The sequence below is a fragment of the Cladophialophora immunda genome (assembly GCF_000835495.1).
Source record: "Cladophialophora immunda strain CBS 83496 unplaced genomic scaffold supercont1.9, whole genome shotgun sequence".
Classification (NCBI taxonomy): domain Eukaryota; kingdom Fungi; phylum Ascomycota; class Eurotiomycetes; order Chaetothyriales; family Herpotrichiellaceae; genus Cladophialophora; species Cladophialophora immunda.
This window is the reverse complement of record NW_015622549.1, coordinates 135,012-152,474: the sequence shown is the minus strand read 5'-3', so window position 1 is coordinate 152,474 and position 17,463 is coordinate 135,012. Positions and strand designations below refer to the sequence as shown.

The 17,463-nt window shown below is 52.2% G+C and overlaps 5 protein-coding genes across 5 annotated transcripts; 2 read left to right on the top strand and 3 right to left on the bottom strand.

Moving 5' to 3' along the window:
• Nucleotides 1–35: 35 nt before the first annotated feature.
• PV07_12481 (uncharacterized protein) lies at nucleotides 36–1,419 on the top strand. The gene has a single exon (XM_016400008.1). The coding sequence runs from the start codon at nucleotides 174–176 to the stop codon at nucleotides 1,053–1,055; it is 882 nt and encodes a 293-aa protein (XP_016242376.1). The 5' UTR covers nucleotides 36–173; the 3' UTR covers nucleotides 1,056–1,419.
• A 5,733-nt stretch (nucleotides 1,420–7,152) lies between these two features.
• Nucleotides 7,153–7,865, top strand: PV07_12480 (uncharacterized protein; the record flags this gene model as incomplete). The annotated part of the gene is given in 2 exon segments (XM_016400007.1): nucleotides 7,153–7,497; nucleotides 7,515–7,865. The coding sequence occupies 2 exon segments, from the start codon at nucleotides 7,153–7,155 to the stop codon at nucleotides 7,863–7,865; spliced, it is 696 nt and encodes a 231-aa protein (XP_016242375.1).
• Nucleotides 7,866–8,140: 275 nt separating this feature from the next.
• Nucleotides 8,141–10,563, bottom strand: PV07_12479 (uncharacterized protein; the record flags this gene model as incomplete). The annotated part of the gene is made up of 5 exons (XM_016400006.1): nucleotides 8,141–8,788; nucleotides 8,892–9,025; nucleotides 9,086–9,166; nucleotides 9,256–9,315; nucleotides 9,369–10,563. The coding sequence occupies 5 exons, from the start codon at nucleotides 10,561–10,563 to the stop codon at nucleotides 8,141–8,143; spliced, it is 2,118 nt and encodes a 705-aa protein (XP_016242374.1).
• A 612-nt stretch (nucleotides 10,564–11,175) lies between these two features.
• On the bottom strand, nucleotides 11,176–12,532 carry PV07_12478 (uncharacterized protein; the record flags this gene model as incomplete). Its single annotated transcript, XM_016400005.1, has 2 exons — nucleotides 11,176–11,859; nucleotides 11,954–12,532. The coding sequence occupies 2 exons, from the start codon at nucleotides 12,530–12,532 to the stop codon at nucleotides 11,176–11,178; spliced, it is 1,263 nt and encodes a 420-aa protein (XP_016242373.1).
• A 784-nt stretch (nucleotides 12,533–13,316) lies between these two features.
• Nucleotides 13,317–16,011, bottom strand: PV07_12477 (translation elongation factor Tu; the record flags this gene model as incomplete). The annotated part of the gene is made up of 5 exons (XM_016400004.1): nucleotides 13,317–14,524; nucleotides 14,574–14,750; nucleotides 14,803–14,847; nucleotides 15,535–15,588; nucleotides 15,639–16,011. 5 exons carry the CDS (start codon nucleotides 16,009–16,011, stop codon nucleotides 13,317–13,319), a joined length of 1,857 nt encoding a protein of 618 aa, XP_016242372.1.
• Nucleotides 16,012–17,463: the final 1,452 nt, after the last annotated feature.

The following is a 17,463-nucleotide window of genomic DNA, read 5'->3' as shown; positions in this document are numbered from 1 at the left end:
GAGGCGAGGGGCTGGAGGAGCCGCAACGCCCGCATATTAGGACAAATTGGGAGACTGAGGACAACGGCCACGTTAAGCACGGAGGGGTGGTGATCTTCACATGTTTGGTTTTGAGGGCGACTGCTCTCCATCGCTCTCACTCACCCTCGCTTCTTTTCCGCAACTTGTCCACCATGCCTTCGTCAACAGCCATGGACTCTTACGCTGCTCAAATTGCGGCTCCTATGAGCGCATCGCAGCGTAAGCAATTGCTCAAGCAGCTTCAATCACCTGAAGCCATCGACAGCCTCCGTCGCCCAGAAATTCTCATGGACTTCTTCACCGACAGTCTGGACATGAGGGACTTGGGCCTTGCGGTGCCGGCCCTCACGGGCCTCTTCCATCTCATCACCACAAAGAACCTCGACTACCCTTCCTTCTACCCTCGACTGTACGCTCTTCTCGACAGAGATCTTCTACACAGCAAATACCGCAGTCGGGTTCTGCGGCATCTCGATATTTTCCTGTCTCCAACCAATCACTTGCCGGCAGCAACAATTGCCAGTTTCATCAAGCGCCTTTCACGCCTGTGTCTCTTTGCCCCTCCCTCCGCCATCGTGGCCATAATCCCCTTCATCTACAACCTTCTCAAACAGCACCCCACCACGACCTTTATGATCCACCGCAACCCATACCCTCCCTACACGAAGTTCAAATACAACCTTGGCAATGACCCCTTTGACCCGAACGAGCCGAACCCACAACTCACCAATGCCATCGACTCCTCACTGTGGGAGCTGGAGACGTGCCAGTCGCACTACCACCCCACCGTAGCGAGCATCGCGAGGATCATCTCCGAGCAGTTCACGAAGCAGCAGTACAATCTCGAGGACTTCCTCGACCACGGATATGCTACACTACTGGACAGTGAATTCAAGAAGGAGAGGAAGCCTCCCGTTGTGGAGTACAAGATTCCCAAGAAAATCTTTGCGGTCGCAGAGGACAGTGAAGATGATGCTGCCGGGAAAGAGGATAGTATGGACAAACTATTGGACATGTGGGACTTTGAGGGCTGAGATTTCTCCAGCAAGGATTCATGGCAAAGACAAAAGATAGACATAGAATATAGACATAGACCAAATAGACCGGGGGGATCTCTGCGATGCGTTCTAGCGATTGGGATTTCTTTACGACGATCCACGAAGACAAGTCCTTAGACTACAGCCACGAAATGAAGGGGGTTTCTGGCGCAATGAATGGGACATCAACGGATTCCATAACATGAATGACTTGCCAAGTCTGAAAGACTACAAGAATTTGGTAGGATGTCCACTCGAAGCTCGCTCCATTTTGATACTCAGGTAGGGAGTGTAACCTTGCGGGGTACGGAACTCCTCCCAACGGTAAAATCTTCAATAAGAAACTTCATTCACGGTAATAGCCTCCCTGGCTTGTTGTTCCTTTCGCGATGATGTAAGTGGCGGCACACAATAATGACAGCCTTGTGCGAACCTTGCTCAATGCGGCGGCAGTGGCCAGGCTTGAGAGACCTCTAAATTTTGGAATGAGCACCATCTCGAGAACGGAAGTAGAGAGAATATCATCCCATCCCTAAGACGAGTTTTCTCCAGCTCAGCTCAGCCCTCATTTCGCTTTAGAGATACGAACCAAGACTGTGGCATCGAGGCTCCTCTTGGCGGGAGGGCAAAGCAAGTCTTAGTGTCCAGTACGAATCTGAATCAGTTGCTAAGCTGAATGGCTGTCCCGAATCTGGGACGAAGAGGGAAGCAGACAGAAATGCTTCATCCAGGCCTTGTTGAAGCTTTCTTCACCATGCACGCCGACTCGTTCAAGTACTCCGTAATTGCAGGCGAATGCTTCAACTCGTCCCCCACCCCCGACCCTTGCCGTCGTACCTCGCTACTCTCTTGTTGCATTTGTTGACCTGTTTTCCAGTTTCTCTGCAGGACAAGGCCTGGTTCAACTCCATGGTCTAGGCCTTCTCGGGGATAAGAAGTTGACGGCCAAGAAGTCGGAGGATATGCTGGTCTGAGCATCGTCCAATCGGACCGCTCTACGTTTTTGTGATATGCGTACTTTAATAGCTCAAGTTTCTTCCGTGGTCGTACTTTGTATGTCGAGTCTTTGTCTTCTCCAACTCTCACCCCACATCCTGCCAACAACAACACATATGGAGGCAACGCCTCCAGTAACCAAGGCGATCACAGTGTAGCACCACCCCGGGCCGATACTGTCGATAAGCGGCTGTAGCGCAGCCAACTCCGCCGCGGCAAAGGCACAGCGGAGCAGATTCAGGGCTGCCTGAGCTGTCGACGGACGTGTTGGGTGTAGGTCGACGAGAAGGGTCCCGCACGCGTTGAACACGATGGTCATGGCACCACCTGTAAAGAATTGCAGGATAAGAGGAATAGAAGGGTGCAAGTGATACTCGAGAACCCAGCCATATGCGAGGAGAGTGAGAATGGACAGAGGAAGCAGGTATGCCATGCTTCGTAGACGGGCATGGAAGATCGGGAATACAATTCTCTGGGACTCGGACGTTTCGGTGCTGGAGGTTGGAAGACTGTGGCGAAGAGCAATTGTCCGATAGTCATGTGTGAGGATGTTTCCTTGGGGAGCAGGAATACAGAGTTAATATCCTGGCACAGGAGAAGGATCATTGCGAAAGAGCGCAGATGCAACTTACTTGAGAGTAAGGATGCAAGGAAGCAACCCGTGCCAAATGGCAAGTAGATCAGGCCAGCTTCAAGCTCTTTATAGCCGTATATGGCGATGAATAGAGACGACAGGGATGCTTGGAGGCAGCAATATGCGCTATAGAAGATTCCATTAATGAGGATGACGGGTGCGCTTTCTCTCTGCAGAAATATATGCACGCTTCCCAAGGGATTTGGTATCCTCAAAGTTGCTCTGCGGGAAACAGCTTCTGGTACCGCTGTGCGGTGGCCTTCCAGTGTCAGATCGATCTTCTTTTGCCTGTTTTCTCGCCAGAGGAGTAGAAGACTTTTGTTCAAGACAGGGACAGAGTGGGACCCATTGCCAACCACGTTGCGCGCTGTTTCTGGCAGAAGGGCAAAAATGAGAACGAGGCTGAGGGTGCTCAATATGGCTAAAAGCCAGAAAATCCAGCGCCATCCGGCCTTCTCAGCAAGGACACCACCGAGCACAGGTCCGAGGCCAGGTGCAACGTTTGGGCCGCACCCTAGGATGCCCATGTATGACCCACGCTCAGAAGACTCTGTAATCTGAGCATCACTGTTAGATTCATTGATGATGATGGAGACCGTGGCAATAGCTTGGTGCAGATGGGAGTCGGTCCTATCGAAGAGAAGAGACACTCACATCAGCCACAACACCATATCCAAGCCCGATTGTGGCAGAACCGCCCGCACTCTGCAGCATGCGGAGCAGCAGTAGAGCAGGATATGTACCCTGCAACGCGAGCCCAACATTGGCCACGACGTAGAGGGTAAACATAAGAAGATAAACAGGCCGTCTTCCCACCTGATCTGCCATGCTGCCAAATAGCGTAGGAGCAACGCCGGAAACGATCATGTAAGAAGTTATTGTCAAATTGGCCTTGGATAGAGTCGTATGTAAATCCCTCGTTATCGCCGTAAGAGCAGGATAATAAATGAAACTGCTGAGGGGAGAGAAGCAAGAGGCAAACGCCACAAGTAACACCATGTTCAGTTGCCTGGACTTCGTCAAGCCAGAATGCGGCTCACCAAATAGAGACATGTTGCCGCCGTTAGCCCCCGAGCACGCTCACATGTTATATCTGAAGATCCAGCAGATTGTGGACGTAGTGGTTGAACGGTTTCTTGTGTGCCACGCTCTGCCTCGCAGCTTTGGCTCAGGAATAAGATGTTTTCGTGACTGAACCCCAACCCATCATATCTCGAGGCGTGAGAACTGGTTATCTGTCACCTCTCTTCTAGTCAAGCTCTATCCTCTCAGAAATCAAGGTGTACCTTGCGAAGTGGACAACGGCGTACCTGCTGTAGAGGTGGGTTGGGCATAGAGGGGGGACCAATCTGTGCACACGCCGACACGAAAGGTAGGCCGGCAATAGAATACCGAGAGAATCAACGAAGAAGGACATGCAAGGTATCTGTAACATTCCGCGGGCCTGCCCAAAGAGCGACCGTCGATGCATCCAGGCCTACATACCTGGAATGTTGACGCCCCTTGCAGTCGAACAATAACATACTGATCGTCGAGGGCATTGGGGTTGCCAGAGCCAGAATGACAAGAAAACCCAGCGAGAAAAAAAACTGCCACAAGAGGACCCATTTCAACCATCATTATCCTGTCGCTTTGGTGAATACTTGCCGATCAAATAGCGCATATCATTCAATATCCTTGGTCAAGTCAGTGATAGCGAACTGGAAATTTCCGATCTTTCCACTCACAACTGACGGTGATTAGGCGCGCAATCTGGCCAACCCAGACAATGAGCGATCTTGAATTTTATGCTATACAGCCGATTGCGATCGTCGAATTGCTCAACGGGCTCGCTGGGTGGCATATAGCTGAGATATTTGTCGTAGTAGGGCTTCCCGAATCGGAGGATGTCGGTTCGCCACATACCCAGCTCCATTTCGTTGTGGGCGTACATTGCACTAGAGTCAAAGACAACAGGTAAACCTGTGTCGAGATTGAGGCCCGTATTCTCTTTCCACAGATCTCCGTGGATGAGGCAGGGTTTTAGGACACGCCCGCCGGACTGGAGAGGCGCCAATAGTTTCGGCACTACCGCAGAGGCAAACATTCTGTAAGTAGCTTCGTACTCTGCATGCGGGCCATTTTGGGCTATCTCTCGGCCAAAGAACTGAGTCAGTAGCCTCGTGAAATAGGTGCACCAATTGCTCTCCCAAGTAGTGTTTTGCGGATTAGGTCCATGGTAAGTGGTTTGAAAGAAGCCAAACTTTCCGGTTGGAGACACACTCCTTTGGTGGAGCTGCGCGATGAGGCGACAGAAATCCCCAGGCTCATCCGTTTCACAGCCCAAGTCGATATAATTCATGAGGAAGAAATAGGTGTCGGGATAGGACCGCTTGAATTTGCCGCAAGTTATCGGCTTGGGAATGAGATCGGGCATGAAGGAGTAGATTTCCATCATCGAGCGATACTCTCCTTCCATCATCTCTCTCCCCCGATCGCCCATTGCTTGCTGAGGCGTTCCTGGTAAGCAGGGGATTATATCTAGTTAGGAAAAAACCCTTTACCTTGAGAAAATATGATTTCCTCTCACCATCGAGAAGCACTATAGTGATTCGCGATGCCCGAGTCCAGGCCGCTGTGCCATAGCCAGCCACCTCCACCACCACAGAGCCCGAAGGAAATACTGGCTTCAATCAGCAAAGGGATCGCTTTTCTGTTTCAGGAAATGACAGTTCACGAACAGTCGGCGACATTCTCATCGATAATAAGAATCTTTTCCATGTTTGGATCGCTTCTGGCGTACCTGCGAGATTTTCTTCATGTGACTCGATGAAATAGCGTAGCTTGGAGAAGTCGTATGTTTTACTTCGACATATTGTCTCCAATTCAAGATGTTGCCACGCGCACAGACTCTGCATTGGTATTTCAGCAGCAAATTCCTACCTGGTACGATTGCAACAGCACCCTCGATTTCCTGTCACGCCCCAGCGGCGTGGTCGACGATGCTTCATGGTCTGAAAGTCCCGATTGAGCACTCCAGAATACCAGGTAGGCCTCGCTGAGAGCCGTTGCCAATGACTCGATGGTATGCGGTTCTTTTGGTGTAGGGCGTTCATAAGTGCTTCGGACTCTGTCTATTCCAGTTGCACCGACGCGGCACAATAGCAGTGGAGGCTCTGAGTTTAATACCTTGTTCTTTTCTTTCGTACTGACTTCATGGACATCTGGTCTGAAGAAAGTATCTTCCTGCCGGACCACTCACCGTACCGCTCGACTCTCTTGTTTGTATGATCTTGATAAAAGCATTTCTGACAGCTCGGTTGTCTATTCCCGTGTAGCATGGCCGAATATCTCCGCAATGTCGGAGTCGTTGTAGGACGAGGAGGGTTCGGCTCACGGCGGAGAAGGTAGTTGAAAGTCTGTGGCGAGGGGATCGCGAGGAACTCTCCGCCCCCACGGCGCGTGGCAGTGGTTGCGCGGCTGGCCACCATCAATCACTCTTCGTGAACTCGGTGGTCCGTGTATAGATAGAGTCAGTTCGAAAGACCGACTGGCAGCAGCCTAAAGCATCGACAGATACTTTCTTGCCTTAGGAAACTGACCGTCCAGCAGTTGCGTAGTTGAACTATTCAAAGGCACTGAAGAGCCTAACCGGGTTGTACAACTTGGCGTGTGGTCGGTTCGTCGGAGTAGGCACATTGGGCCTTCGAGACTACTCCTGCCTAATGATGGCCTTTGACGGAGACAGAGGCTTTGGATAAAGTGGTGAAAGATGAGGCATCGCTAGCGAAAAAAACCACGAGATGAGAAAAGGGCGGGCGCTGCAAGACGTTGACGCGTGATGGCGCTTCACTGCCAAATGGTTGTGTCTGATGAAAGGCTACTCTCCAGTACAGTCTCAAGAAGTGCCCTCCTCCTCCATTCGAATGACGCCTCCTTGAACTTTTCCAATTCTTCATTCGATGTGATTATGGACCAGAGAGGTCACAATCGCACAGATCTAGCAAGACTCACTTACTCACACTTATCCAATCTCACTCAAGCACGCATACACTCGGACACGACCGAGTTATCTTTTGAATCCTGACGAGTTCGAGCGCCTTTTTCATTGCAGCATCTCCCCGACCTCACCTGTCGCCATGGCTGACGACTCTATCCAAGCGCTAGGCTGTAACCCCCACCCACCTCTGTCATTCCTCGGTGTGCCTGCAGAAATTCGATTGAAAATATACAAATTTATCCTTCCAGAGATCACCATACGTTGTGTGCGGCGACGTCCAACTGCCCTCCAACCCGGACTGGAGGTCTGCTACCTGCAAAATCACACCTGGCATTCATCTCTTGTTGATCTCACGACAAGTGTATGCTGAGGCAAAACCAGTCTTCGATTCTGCGCCCGTCGCTGTGACCACTGTGCAGAATCTATATCCAAAGATCCCGCTTGACTTCCCACAGCCTTCCCTCGAGCGCATTTACAAACTCACCATGGAAGGGCTTGATCCTTACTATGGAGTTTTTACCACCTTCGTCGGTGGAGGTTGGTTCGACCGCAATCTCTGCCCAAACGTGCGTATCTTGTTGAGGGAAGTGCCAAAAATTCCGCCCGCATCGTATTCAGGATTCAGATTTTCAACAGACGAAAGCCCGCTTCAGTTTATACCGTTGTTACTGCCTGGATCGCCAATCAAGCCTCGAGGCTACCGGACTGCGAATGAAGACGCAAATGACCTCTTCGAGATTTGCAAGTCAAGATTTAGATCAGGTGGCAATAATTGTGCCGTCAGCTGGCTGGATGAATCTAACTACTTCATCAAATACTACGATTTGATTGTGCAAACGACATACAGGGTCGGATTCAGGGCAAAAACCGAAGAAGGGACAAATTGCATGGGACCGTGGATTATTTCGAGACGTGGCTGGATGTGGACGTCATCTGGGACAAGAACGGAACCAGGATCGACGGGCTGCCAGATCTACGTGGATTCGTTTGGTGGAAAGAATGGGCGGACACTTGTCAACTGCCTCCTTCGCAGCGACCAGTCATCCTCGAGACCTGCACCGAGTACCCTGAGCGGGAGTTTGCAAGAGACAGGCCTTGGAATATTGTGAACATCAATTCAGAAGCAAGTGATCGGGAGAATTCAGTCAGCAACAACACCGAAACCACTGCAACTCAGTCCGCAGACACGAACAGTTGAGGTCGCTCCGCTTAAAGCTGGTGCCAGCAGAGATGGCAGGGTGTAGCAACATTGTCAGATGGAGACACATCAACGAGCCGCCCAAGAGCAAGACATCACAAGCTGCTAGTCTTCCTTCGAGGCGTGCAGCAGAGGTACCTTTCAGACCACCAATCCACAGTTCTTAATATGTAAAGATGAGAAGGACGAACGGCATCACGGCCACCGCCGACCGCACGCGGAAATCCAAACTGGGGACAAAACAAAACTGTAGGGCTCGTCTCCCTCCCCATAGTCTAGAACTGTTTCTTATGAGCCCTCTTCCTCTCTCTGTGCCTCTGCAACTGCCTCTCCACCCCGGCCTCCAGATCCAGCAAGTCCCTGCCCCCAAACCCCTTCAGCGGTGCTGTGGCGTCGTGACTCTCCTCACCTCGCCAGGCGTTGTTGTGGTTCGTCTTCTTCTCCAGCGCCCGGACCTTCTTGCGTCCCGCCACGGGCGCCGAGCTGTTCATCACCTGCGCGATCAGGTACCCGTTGATGGTGTTGCCCGAGTTCTCCAGCGCGTAGAGCGGGCACTTGCCGTCGTCCGCCGAGCAGTGCACGGTCGGCGGACAGCAGATCCCCACCGAGTTGGGGCACGTCTGGCACAGCGGGTTGGGACCGGTGGAGTTGCTCGTGGAGAGGGTCGAATTCGAGTGCAAAGACGAATAGGGGGCGGTAGAGTTGGGATATGCGCCGCTCGGACTCGAAGACGTCATGTTGGAGCTCACCCCGCCGCCGCTGCCGCCGGCAAGGCGCAGCATGTCGTTCACGCCCATGGGGTCCGGACAGTAGGAGAGATACACGCTGACGGTCTTGGTCAGTCTGGAAGTCGGGGTCGGCGTGGTCGAGGGCGAGATCACGACGGGTGAACCTGTCGTTGCCACGAAGGTGCCGGAACCGGTCTGCAAGGAACACCAGAGAGTTAGATGGGCAATTGGCTGGTATAGGACGCCCTAATCACGCGAAAGACCAGGCATGGGATGATTTTCGTGGCATGATACGTACCAGGATCCCGCAGCCGCTGAAGTTGCCAGTGCCGCTGACCGTGCCCGAGGTGACCAGCGAGATCAGTCCCCCTCCATAAGCCGGCCAGACGGTTCCTGTGCCAGTCAATGTACCAGTGCCGGAGCCCGAACCGCCTGTACTGTGTCAGCTATGTATTCTTCGAGTGGTCAGCGCAATCGAGGAAGTTTACGCACAGCCCGTGATCTCAGCGGACCCCGTGAACGTGCCTGACGTGGCGATGATGGTGCCGCAGCCAGAGACATTGTTCGCATAGCCTGGACCGACAAGAGTCAGAATTTGAACTTCAATGTAGAAAACAAAAGAGTCAGAGGAATGCTGGACAGAAAGACTTCAAAACCCGTACCACTGGCGGTTCCCGAGGTGACTATCGGTGTGCCTCCTAGGTATACCGTGCCTGTGCCCACTGCGGTCGAGTCAGTGGCGTGCCTGTTTAATGGAGGAATGCAAAGTACATACTGACGATACCACTACCGGAAGCTTGCCCGCATCCTATGATGGTGTTTGGCACTGCTGTCGTGATGAGCGAGACTGAAGAAGAAGTGGTCGACGCGCTCGACACGGTGCCGGTGATTATGGTTAACGTGGACAAGGAAGATGATCCGCTTACAACTGTTGAACTGGTGGTGCCAGAATTTGTAATTGCGATTGTGGTGCTTGAAATGACGATGATTGACAGGCTGGTGGTGCTGGTCGAGGAGCTTGAGAGTGAAGGAGAGGTATACGGCTGGCTGGAAACCACCGAAGAACTTGCCATGCTTGTGGTAGGTGTCAACTTCGACGTTGAGCTGGACGTAGTCGTCATGACCACGGTAGTTCCACTGATAACGGTGACTGTGATTCTTGTAGACGTCGAGGAGCTTGCGCTGTTGAGTATAGGGCCCTGGGATTGGGAGGAGATTCCACTGGTGCTGCTTGGTATGGTCAGGGAAGATCTGGAGCTTGTAGTTGTGGAGCTAAGCGATGTTGTCGTAGACGTGGATGTCGATCTGAAGACTCCAGTCGAGGCCATGAACGAGGTGCTGGTGGTGCTGCTCATTGTGCTATTCATTCGACATGACGCAGGGATCGTGAAACAGCACGGTAGGCCACTAGATGACGAGGTGCTCGATTGGAAGACGCCGCTGTAGTTCGTGTCGTAGCATGATGCAGTTGTCGTCTGTGGGGGGAAATCGAAGACGCCCTGAAGAGCACAGTCAGTCTCACCGCCTGGAGATACGGTCGGGAACAGATTCACATGATATGTATGGGTTGTGCATGGCAAAGTAGACGTGGTCGTGCCAGAAGGAGTAGAGGTAACACTTCCTCCGCCACAAGGAGTGCATGTTGCGATGGGAGGGTCGCCTGCAAACACTCCACGCTTGTCGAAAACCCCTCTGCCCTGCCGTGTCTTGCTGAAGTAGTGATGGTAATGAAGGCTGTACATCGTTTGGTGGGTTCCATTGGCCGCGATCGTGACTGACGGTGCAACCGCCGTGATCATGGACGGAAGAACCTCATAGCGGAGATCAAATCCACCAGCCAACTGGTTTGGTCTTGGAGTGGGTTGGTAGAAGGCTTCAATGGGGAGAGTCAAGGACCCGAAATCAACATAACCATATGCAACGTGAAAGAGAACGCCGGCAAATATGAGAAAGGAGTGGAATTGAGACATCTTGAAGGATGCTCACAGCCAACGACACCGGTAAGGAACGAACATGGTGAGGTTGGAACCATGAGTGTGTGTGCATGAAATTTCATCCCTAGAGCCGCGTTGTGATGTGCACAGGCCATGAGGCGATGGAATGGAATGTTGGCTATGCGAGGCTAGAGGGAGCCCGAGTCTTTCTTGAACACCTCGCAGTCGCCCTTTGTTTGGCCTGGTAGATGCCGAGTGCAGGATGAGGCCATGACTCTTTCATAGTCGTGCTCGCAAGAATTCAGGAAGATGGGTTGCGAGCTGCCAGCCAGTATCAGTGTACGTCAAGTTCGATAGGATCTATCTTGGCTGAATTGGAGAGACTGATGCCGCTTTAGAGCAATTGAGGTGAGCGTAACACCGTGACACCGTGAAGCAACCAGCAAGCATTACAGAGAAGCCCCAAACACGGGAATCTGTAGGTATCTCTAGGGTCAAGAAAAATGTTTGTCCGTTGCTCCCTTGCAGGGGCGTGAAGGACCAAAAAAACTTCAATGAATATATGTACAAAAGGTCAAAGTCCACACACTTGGTGACTGTGCCAGCCCAACGCCAACACTCTCGTCGTTGAGGCAGAAAAGTTCGTCCTCAGCCATCCACTTCCTCGTCTTCCTCCACCCAGCATCCCTTGAAGTGTCGCAAACCCGTAGGCGTTGAACCAGAAGCAGAAACAGTGACCGTCACACTAACGGTCACTGTCTCAGGGCTTATGCTGCTGGAGGACACTGGCGCAACGGGAACAGAGGCAACGTCGCTTGTCGTGGAGGCTGGCTTTACAATTGTCGCCAAGGTCGTCGACGATGGTGAGAGGAAGAAGGTCGTGGTCGAAAGGGCCATGGATGACGATCCAGAGCCGGAGGTGCTAACAGTGCTAGTCGTCCAAGAGAGGGATCGCACTTGTGTCTCTGCAGGCGCAGTAGCAGAGATGAAGACCGAGCTGGAAGCAGTCGTAGAGGAGGATGCCGGTCCTACTGGCGCAGAAGGAGCGCCTTCAAAGATATCATCCTGCGGGCCTGGCGTGAAACCGTTGCGTGTATTGTAAGCGGGCGTTTGTAAACCGGTTGTCACGACATTGTTTCCGGTGAGTTGATTCCACACGATCATTTGCTTTGCTCCTTTGACGCATTTGGAAGGGTCGGTGTCACACATTACGGGTGCTTGGGCCTTTGCTAGAGGAATGGTGGACGTAGCCCCCGTGACCATGCATTTGAAGCCCTGCATATAGATGTTGGGCTGACCACATCCCTTCGGCACCCAAAGCCAAGCACAAGTCTGGAAAGCATTGATCAGCCTGGAATCATGCTAGTGGAATCCCAAAAAGCAGCCCCAGGCTACAAAGTGGGCTGGGAAGACGAGGACAACTTACACATCCGCCCTCCGGGCATGCGGGCATTGCCGCTGGAACCTGGTAGGTTGCTGCCCGTTTCCAGGGAGTGTGCTCAAGCACAGTAAACACAACCAAGTCTTCCAATGTGATGGCGGCAAGATCACTTTCATATGCAATAGCAAACGCAGTTCCTTGAGCCATGCTCTGGTTCTGCACATGCATGTAACCGCCGTCTTGGATACATCCCTCACCCACACCGCCACCGTTCCAGTCCTCTGGGTGCGTGCCACCATCCGGCCATTCCGAAGTCTTCGAGCCCCCATAGGACAGATTGGAGAATGCTTGGTTGTTCGCAAGATCGACGTCGAAGGAGCCGCCGGCCGGCAACTCGAGGAAGACCCCAGGAGGTGGTGGAACAGCATCACATCCTCGATCGTGTTGGAACCACCAGTGGTCCTGGGTAAGGTTATACAACGGTGACACCGGGGAGTTGGAGTTGAAATTCGGGTTTGAAGGGTCTGTACCGTTCTCGCAGTACATGCCCTTAGCAAAAGCCGCAATGTGGGCTTGGACCACTCCAGCCAGGGCTAACCCTGAAAGAATCAATGCTGCAGCCATGCCGTTGGAAAAGAGTTCGTGTCAGAAAAGCCGAACGAACGATTGGAGACAGTATCTGTAGTAGCAGCAGATCTTAACAGTTTCGGCTATCGAAACACAGATCCGAAGCCTGGGCGAAACGAACGACTGAATAGATTGAGAACGAATGGACGTGCGCACTGCGCCGCGTGGAAAAACGAATGAAAGGACTCTATGAGTGCCTGCAACGAAAAGAACGAAGTGCTTGTAGGAAATTGAGAAGCATGAAAAGGCGGCGGCAGGGTCCATTTTGAACTGGATGAAGTACACTCCTCCATGCCCCTTGGGATAGACATGGTTGACCAGAATAGATGTTACATTGTAAAATGAAGGATAGAATAAGCAGCCCACAGGTCCGCCAACGTCTCAGGCAATGAGGTCCCCGGTATAGACGATGGAACTGCCTGGATGGCTCAGCCTCTGCTCCAGCCATGCGAGTGCTCGCGAGCGAATGACAAAGCCGATAAGAGCGGGCCCAAAGGATGGCGATTCTCCCATGAATTTCAGTGTTCGGTTTCAGATCTGCACTAGGCCAGAGATTTCGGGATGATATCCCATACGCCACCAGTTTTGGCCCCGAAGGTGACGGAACAGGAAGGGAGCAGCAGCCAACCCCAGATGACAAGTTTCTCCTTTCGTTAGGCCATGTGGAACGGAACGCTCGGCCTGTTGCTCAGATTCGAGTAAGATCCTCCAGAATTACAAGTTGAATCTATGCATTGGCGACGTCGTATCTGGGGACAGCCTTGCTGGCGGGTTGCATAGCTCACTCGATTAGGCCCGCCCCAACAGTTTCACCATTGGCTCTGAGAACAATCCTTGAAGGCGGTTCCAAGGGTACAACCTGATCTAGGTGCACAATGACTCGCACAACATTTCCCGGTTGGACGATTTTCGGCTTCTTCTTCGTTACTGTGCCTGATGACTTGTCCAAGACACCGACGAGCTGACTGATTCGACCAGGCACATGCAAGCGTCCTTTGTGCACGTCAACATTCATTGGGGTCAGATGATCGAATGCAAGTATCTTCGCTTTGAATTCACCGATGTTCTGGATCGGTGATAGGGGGCTGCAGAGAACATCTCCTGATTTCAGGTGTATGGGGTCAATGTCGGTCAGATTGAGGACCACGTTTTGTCCCGCCACCGCCCACTCTTGAGGTTCATCGTCGACCTCCAAGCTCCGGATCTGGGCCTTTTCACCGCTGGGCATGATGACCACTTGTTCACCGACTTGGATGGTGCCCGCGTCCAACCGCCCTGACACGGACAGGGGGTTCTGCACACCACCTCTGAAAACGTCGTTGATGATCATGCGTAAAGGTTTGTCTAGTGCGTGGGTTGATGGCTCCGCCTTGTCTAGCTCCTCCACCAACGTTGGGCCAGTGTACCAGAACGACCTTGAATCCGAGGCTCTAGTCAGGATGTTTTCACCTCCGAGGCCAGAGCAAGGGACAAAGGTCACGTTCTTTGACTGGAAACCCGCGCTGCTCAGGAACGCGGCCATCTGTTGGCGAATTTCATCGAATCTTTTTTCGGACCATTCCGCAACATCCATCTTGTTCACGGCCACAATGATTCGCTGGACGCCAATGGATCTCACCAGGAGCGCGTGTTCTTTCGTCTGTCCCTTCAATCCAGACTCGAAGTTTCCCGTCGAAGCGTCAATGACGAGGACTGCAAAATCTGCCTGGCTAGCTCCTGCAATCATGTTCGGCACAAAGTCCCGATGACCAGGGGCGTCCAGGATAGTAAAGCAGGTCCTGTCAGTCTCGAACTTGTTGGTGGCTATGTCAATAGTCACGCCTCTAGCCCGTTCTTCCGAGCCTTGATCTAAGACCCATGCAAAGGCAAATGAACCTTTGCCAATACGTTCAGCTTCTTGTCGATACTTGTCCAAGGTTCTTTGGTCGACCGCCTTCAAATCAAAAAGCAGCCTACCCATGAGGGTGCTTTTGCCCGCATCGACATGGCCTCGGGGAATCAGTGCATTCTTTCAATTCGCCAAGCAGGGACTGCTTACCGATGACTACAAAGTTTGCCGCATTTTTTCGTTTATTTTTTTGGTATTCTGCGAGCACATCGATGTTTTTGCTCTTGATTTTGGGAGCATCTTGGATGGACAGCTCGTGCATGCCACCAGCCAAAGCCGATTTTGCTCGATTTGTATCCTTGGCTTTAGAGGTGGCCGACGTCGCGGCTACATTCGAGCAGGTCAGCCCCTCTTCAATTCGATCAGCCTTGTCTCCGACCTTTTGCAGTCTGTGCCTTGGTCACAACATCGTCCGGACTCGGCTCTGCAAAATTAAAAGATTCAGCATTTAGTCCCTTGGAGAAAAGGTCGGTTGATGATGGAAGATAAATGTCAGCGTCGCGGCTGGTCATGATACTGGCGAAAGCCGAGGGACCGGCCCGAAAATTCTGATTGGCTACAAGCGTGGCTTCTGATGTTCCTGCTGCAGATGTTTGCTTGCTTTCCATTTCGGTGGACTGGTCACTCCCATGGTCCTTCTTTTGTGACTGGGGCTGGGATCCTGCCAGTGAGGACTCTGACGCATCGGTTGATCTGGACCTTGGTCTTGATGGCTGGCTGATCCGCAGTTTACTCAAGCTAGAGAGGTAGTCCTGCTGATATGCAGTATCGGCTGTGGTTTGAGCGTCAAGTCTCTCATTTTCTTTCTGCCTTCGCTTAGCGGCAAGCGCCGCAAGTTTAGACATCTTGCCCGTGTTTGACGCACCACCCAGAAGGCGAAGACGCGGATAGAGGGGAGTGATGATGATCTCTGCCTTTCGGTGCTCAGGAATCTGTAACCATGGGCTATCTTTGAAGAAGTCCGCTGCAGCAAATGGGTTTGAGCAAGCGGCGAGGGAGTCGGAATCTTGGTGTTTATCAGCATCCCTTCCGAAATGGCGCGGTCCCAAGCTATCATGACCATAGCGACATGGAAGCGATGCAAACGAGGAATGTAGAAGAGCAAGCTTACTCTTTGAGCCATTCATCTGCTTCTTTGTAGCGACAGGAGTAGGTTTCTGCTTGTCTAACGCAGTGAGTTTTCAACCAAGCTCAAGGAGTGGTGGGATCCCGTACTTTTGAGATATGCCACAGATTTTCCAACATCGTAGTAATAATGCCACAGCGCCTCTTGGATTTCATTGTCCGTAACAGGGAATGCTGATCCCAAGGCTGCACGCACATTGTTGGTGCCTTGCTGCATTTGTTCCTTGTCCTCTGCAGAAAGCTCATTGTCACCGCCGTCGTCTCCATAGTCGCCCTCATAGTCCTCGTAATCATCGTAGTCGTCCTCATCCAGTGCCAGAGACTTTACTCGACGATTCGACATGACAGTGGTCGACGAACAGGGTTGAATTTGGTTATCGCGATGGGAACACGAGGTCGATCGTGGCGGTTTGGGCTCCAAGACAGGGGCGGATTCGCTTAGTGACTGGAATTCCGTGACCATCTACCCGAGCCAGTCGCGGGGTAGAGATCTGATTGACAAGTGATGATGATGTTGTGCGAGAGTTTTCGTCAAGAGGGTATTTCCAACCGCCTATTTTGACGCTTTCATTCCTCTTCTGGTCTTGTCTTGTTTCGTTTCAAAGGAATGACTTGAAGCCACCGGCGGCTGTGACTCGTCGTCGTAGCTGTGTCAGAGAGAAAGTGACTCGAGAGAACTGGTGGCTGTGAGAGGCGAGCGGACGTCGGAACTGGCGCGGGGAATGTCTTCAAAGGAATGCTAATAGCGGCGAGGCGTTGCAAACACTACGACCTGTGCGAACCACATGTTACAAGAACGACTTTGCGGGATTCGATCGTGCCGCTTCAACCAAACCGCTTGTGACTTCGTCTCCTTGCACCTCTACTTCCCAGGTGCGTTAACGTAAGAGTAGCGGAAGAAGGCGGCAAGCACTACGATGCTCCATCGATTTAACTGCTCAATGACTACTGTGCAGAGGATACATGCTGGAGAGGAAGCTCCTATCATCAAAACATCAGTGGGTGTCGAAGTCACGAAGGACAGAGTCAATATGGCCCTGGATTAGGTTCGCGCCAGTGATCTCGTGGGCCGTATTCGGGGTACAAGCAATATCGATATTATCGAGACCGTTTAGTCCAAGGAGGTCAAGCGAAACTGAGAGGTAAGGACTGAAATCGGCCTCGACCTGCGCGATTTCCAGTACTCCAGCAGAGCCATCACACAGATCCATCACACCCTTGCTGAGAATGGAGAAAAGGGCACTGAAAAGCCTCCAGCTTCACCACGACAATATGAAGCCTCACTTCTTCAGTATCGTCGACTGTAAGACGACGCCAACACCGCCCTAGCCACAAATGTGACGGTGTGTCCACCATTGGAGCAAAGAATAGATCTCCGACCGCGGCTCCCATTCAATTAGGCTCCTCAAGAGCTAAACTTGACACGCAAGGCAAAGCTACCCAAAGCCAAAAGAAATAAGACTCTTGCCATTTTCCTTGCGTCCAGCATCTGTCAAAACATCCTATCGTGAGCTTCAGGGGGTGAAATAGTTGCCCAGCAAAACATCGATTGGGCCCGAAAGAGAGCGCCTGGCCGTAGCGTTTTCTTGGGAGCCCTGCGGCAGCAGCTTCGCAACACGATAGCTGATGGCAAATATATTGTCACCGCGCTGTATCAGTTTTGATGACTCGGTCAAATCCGCCATTGCAGCTCGTCCTCGTGGTCGAAAAGACAGGGTGCTCATGCTTCAGAAATTCGGAGACCAGCCAGACGAGATGACGCCTTACATCCTCTAGGCAGATAAGGAGATGTTTGGGGATGATGACAGCCTCTGCCGCAGACACAGCTGTTAGTCGGGTGGCGGTTCAGCACGGCGAGCCATCCGAAAGACTTGGGTCAAGTCAGGCAGCAATTAAGGAACGAAGAAGAACGTGA

Coding starts and splice junctions, on each gene's coding strand:
- PV07_12481 (XM_016400008.1), top strand. CDS start 174: ATGCCTTCGTCAACAGCCATGGACTCTTACGCTGCTCAAATTGCGGCT.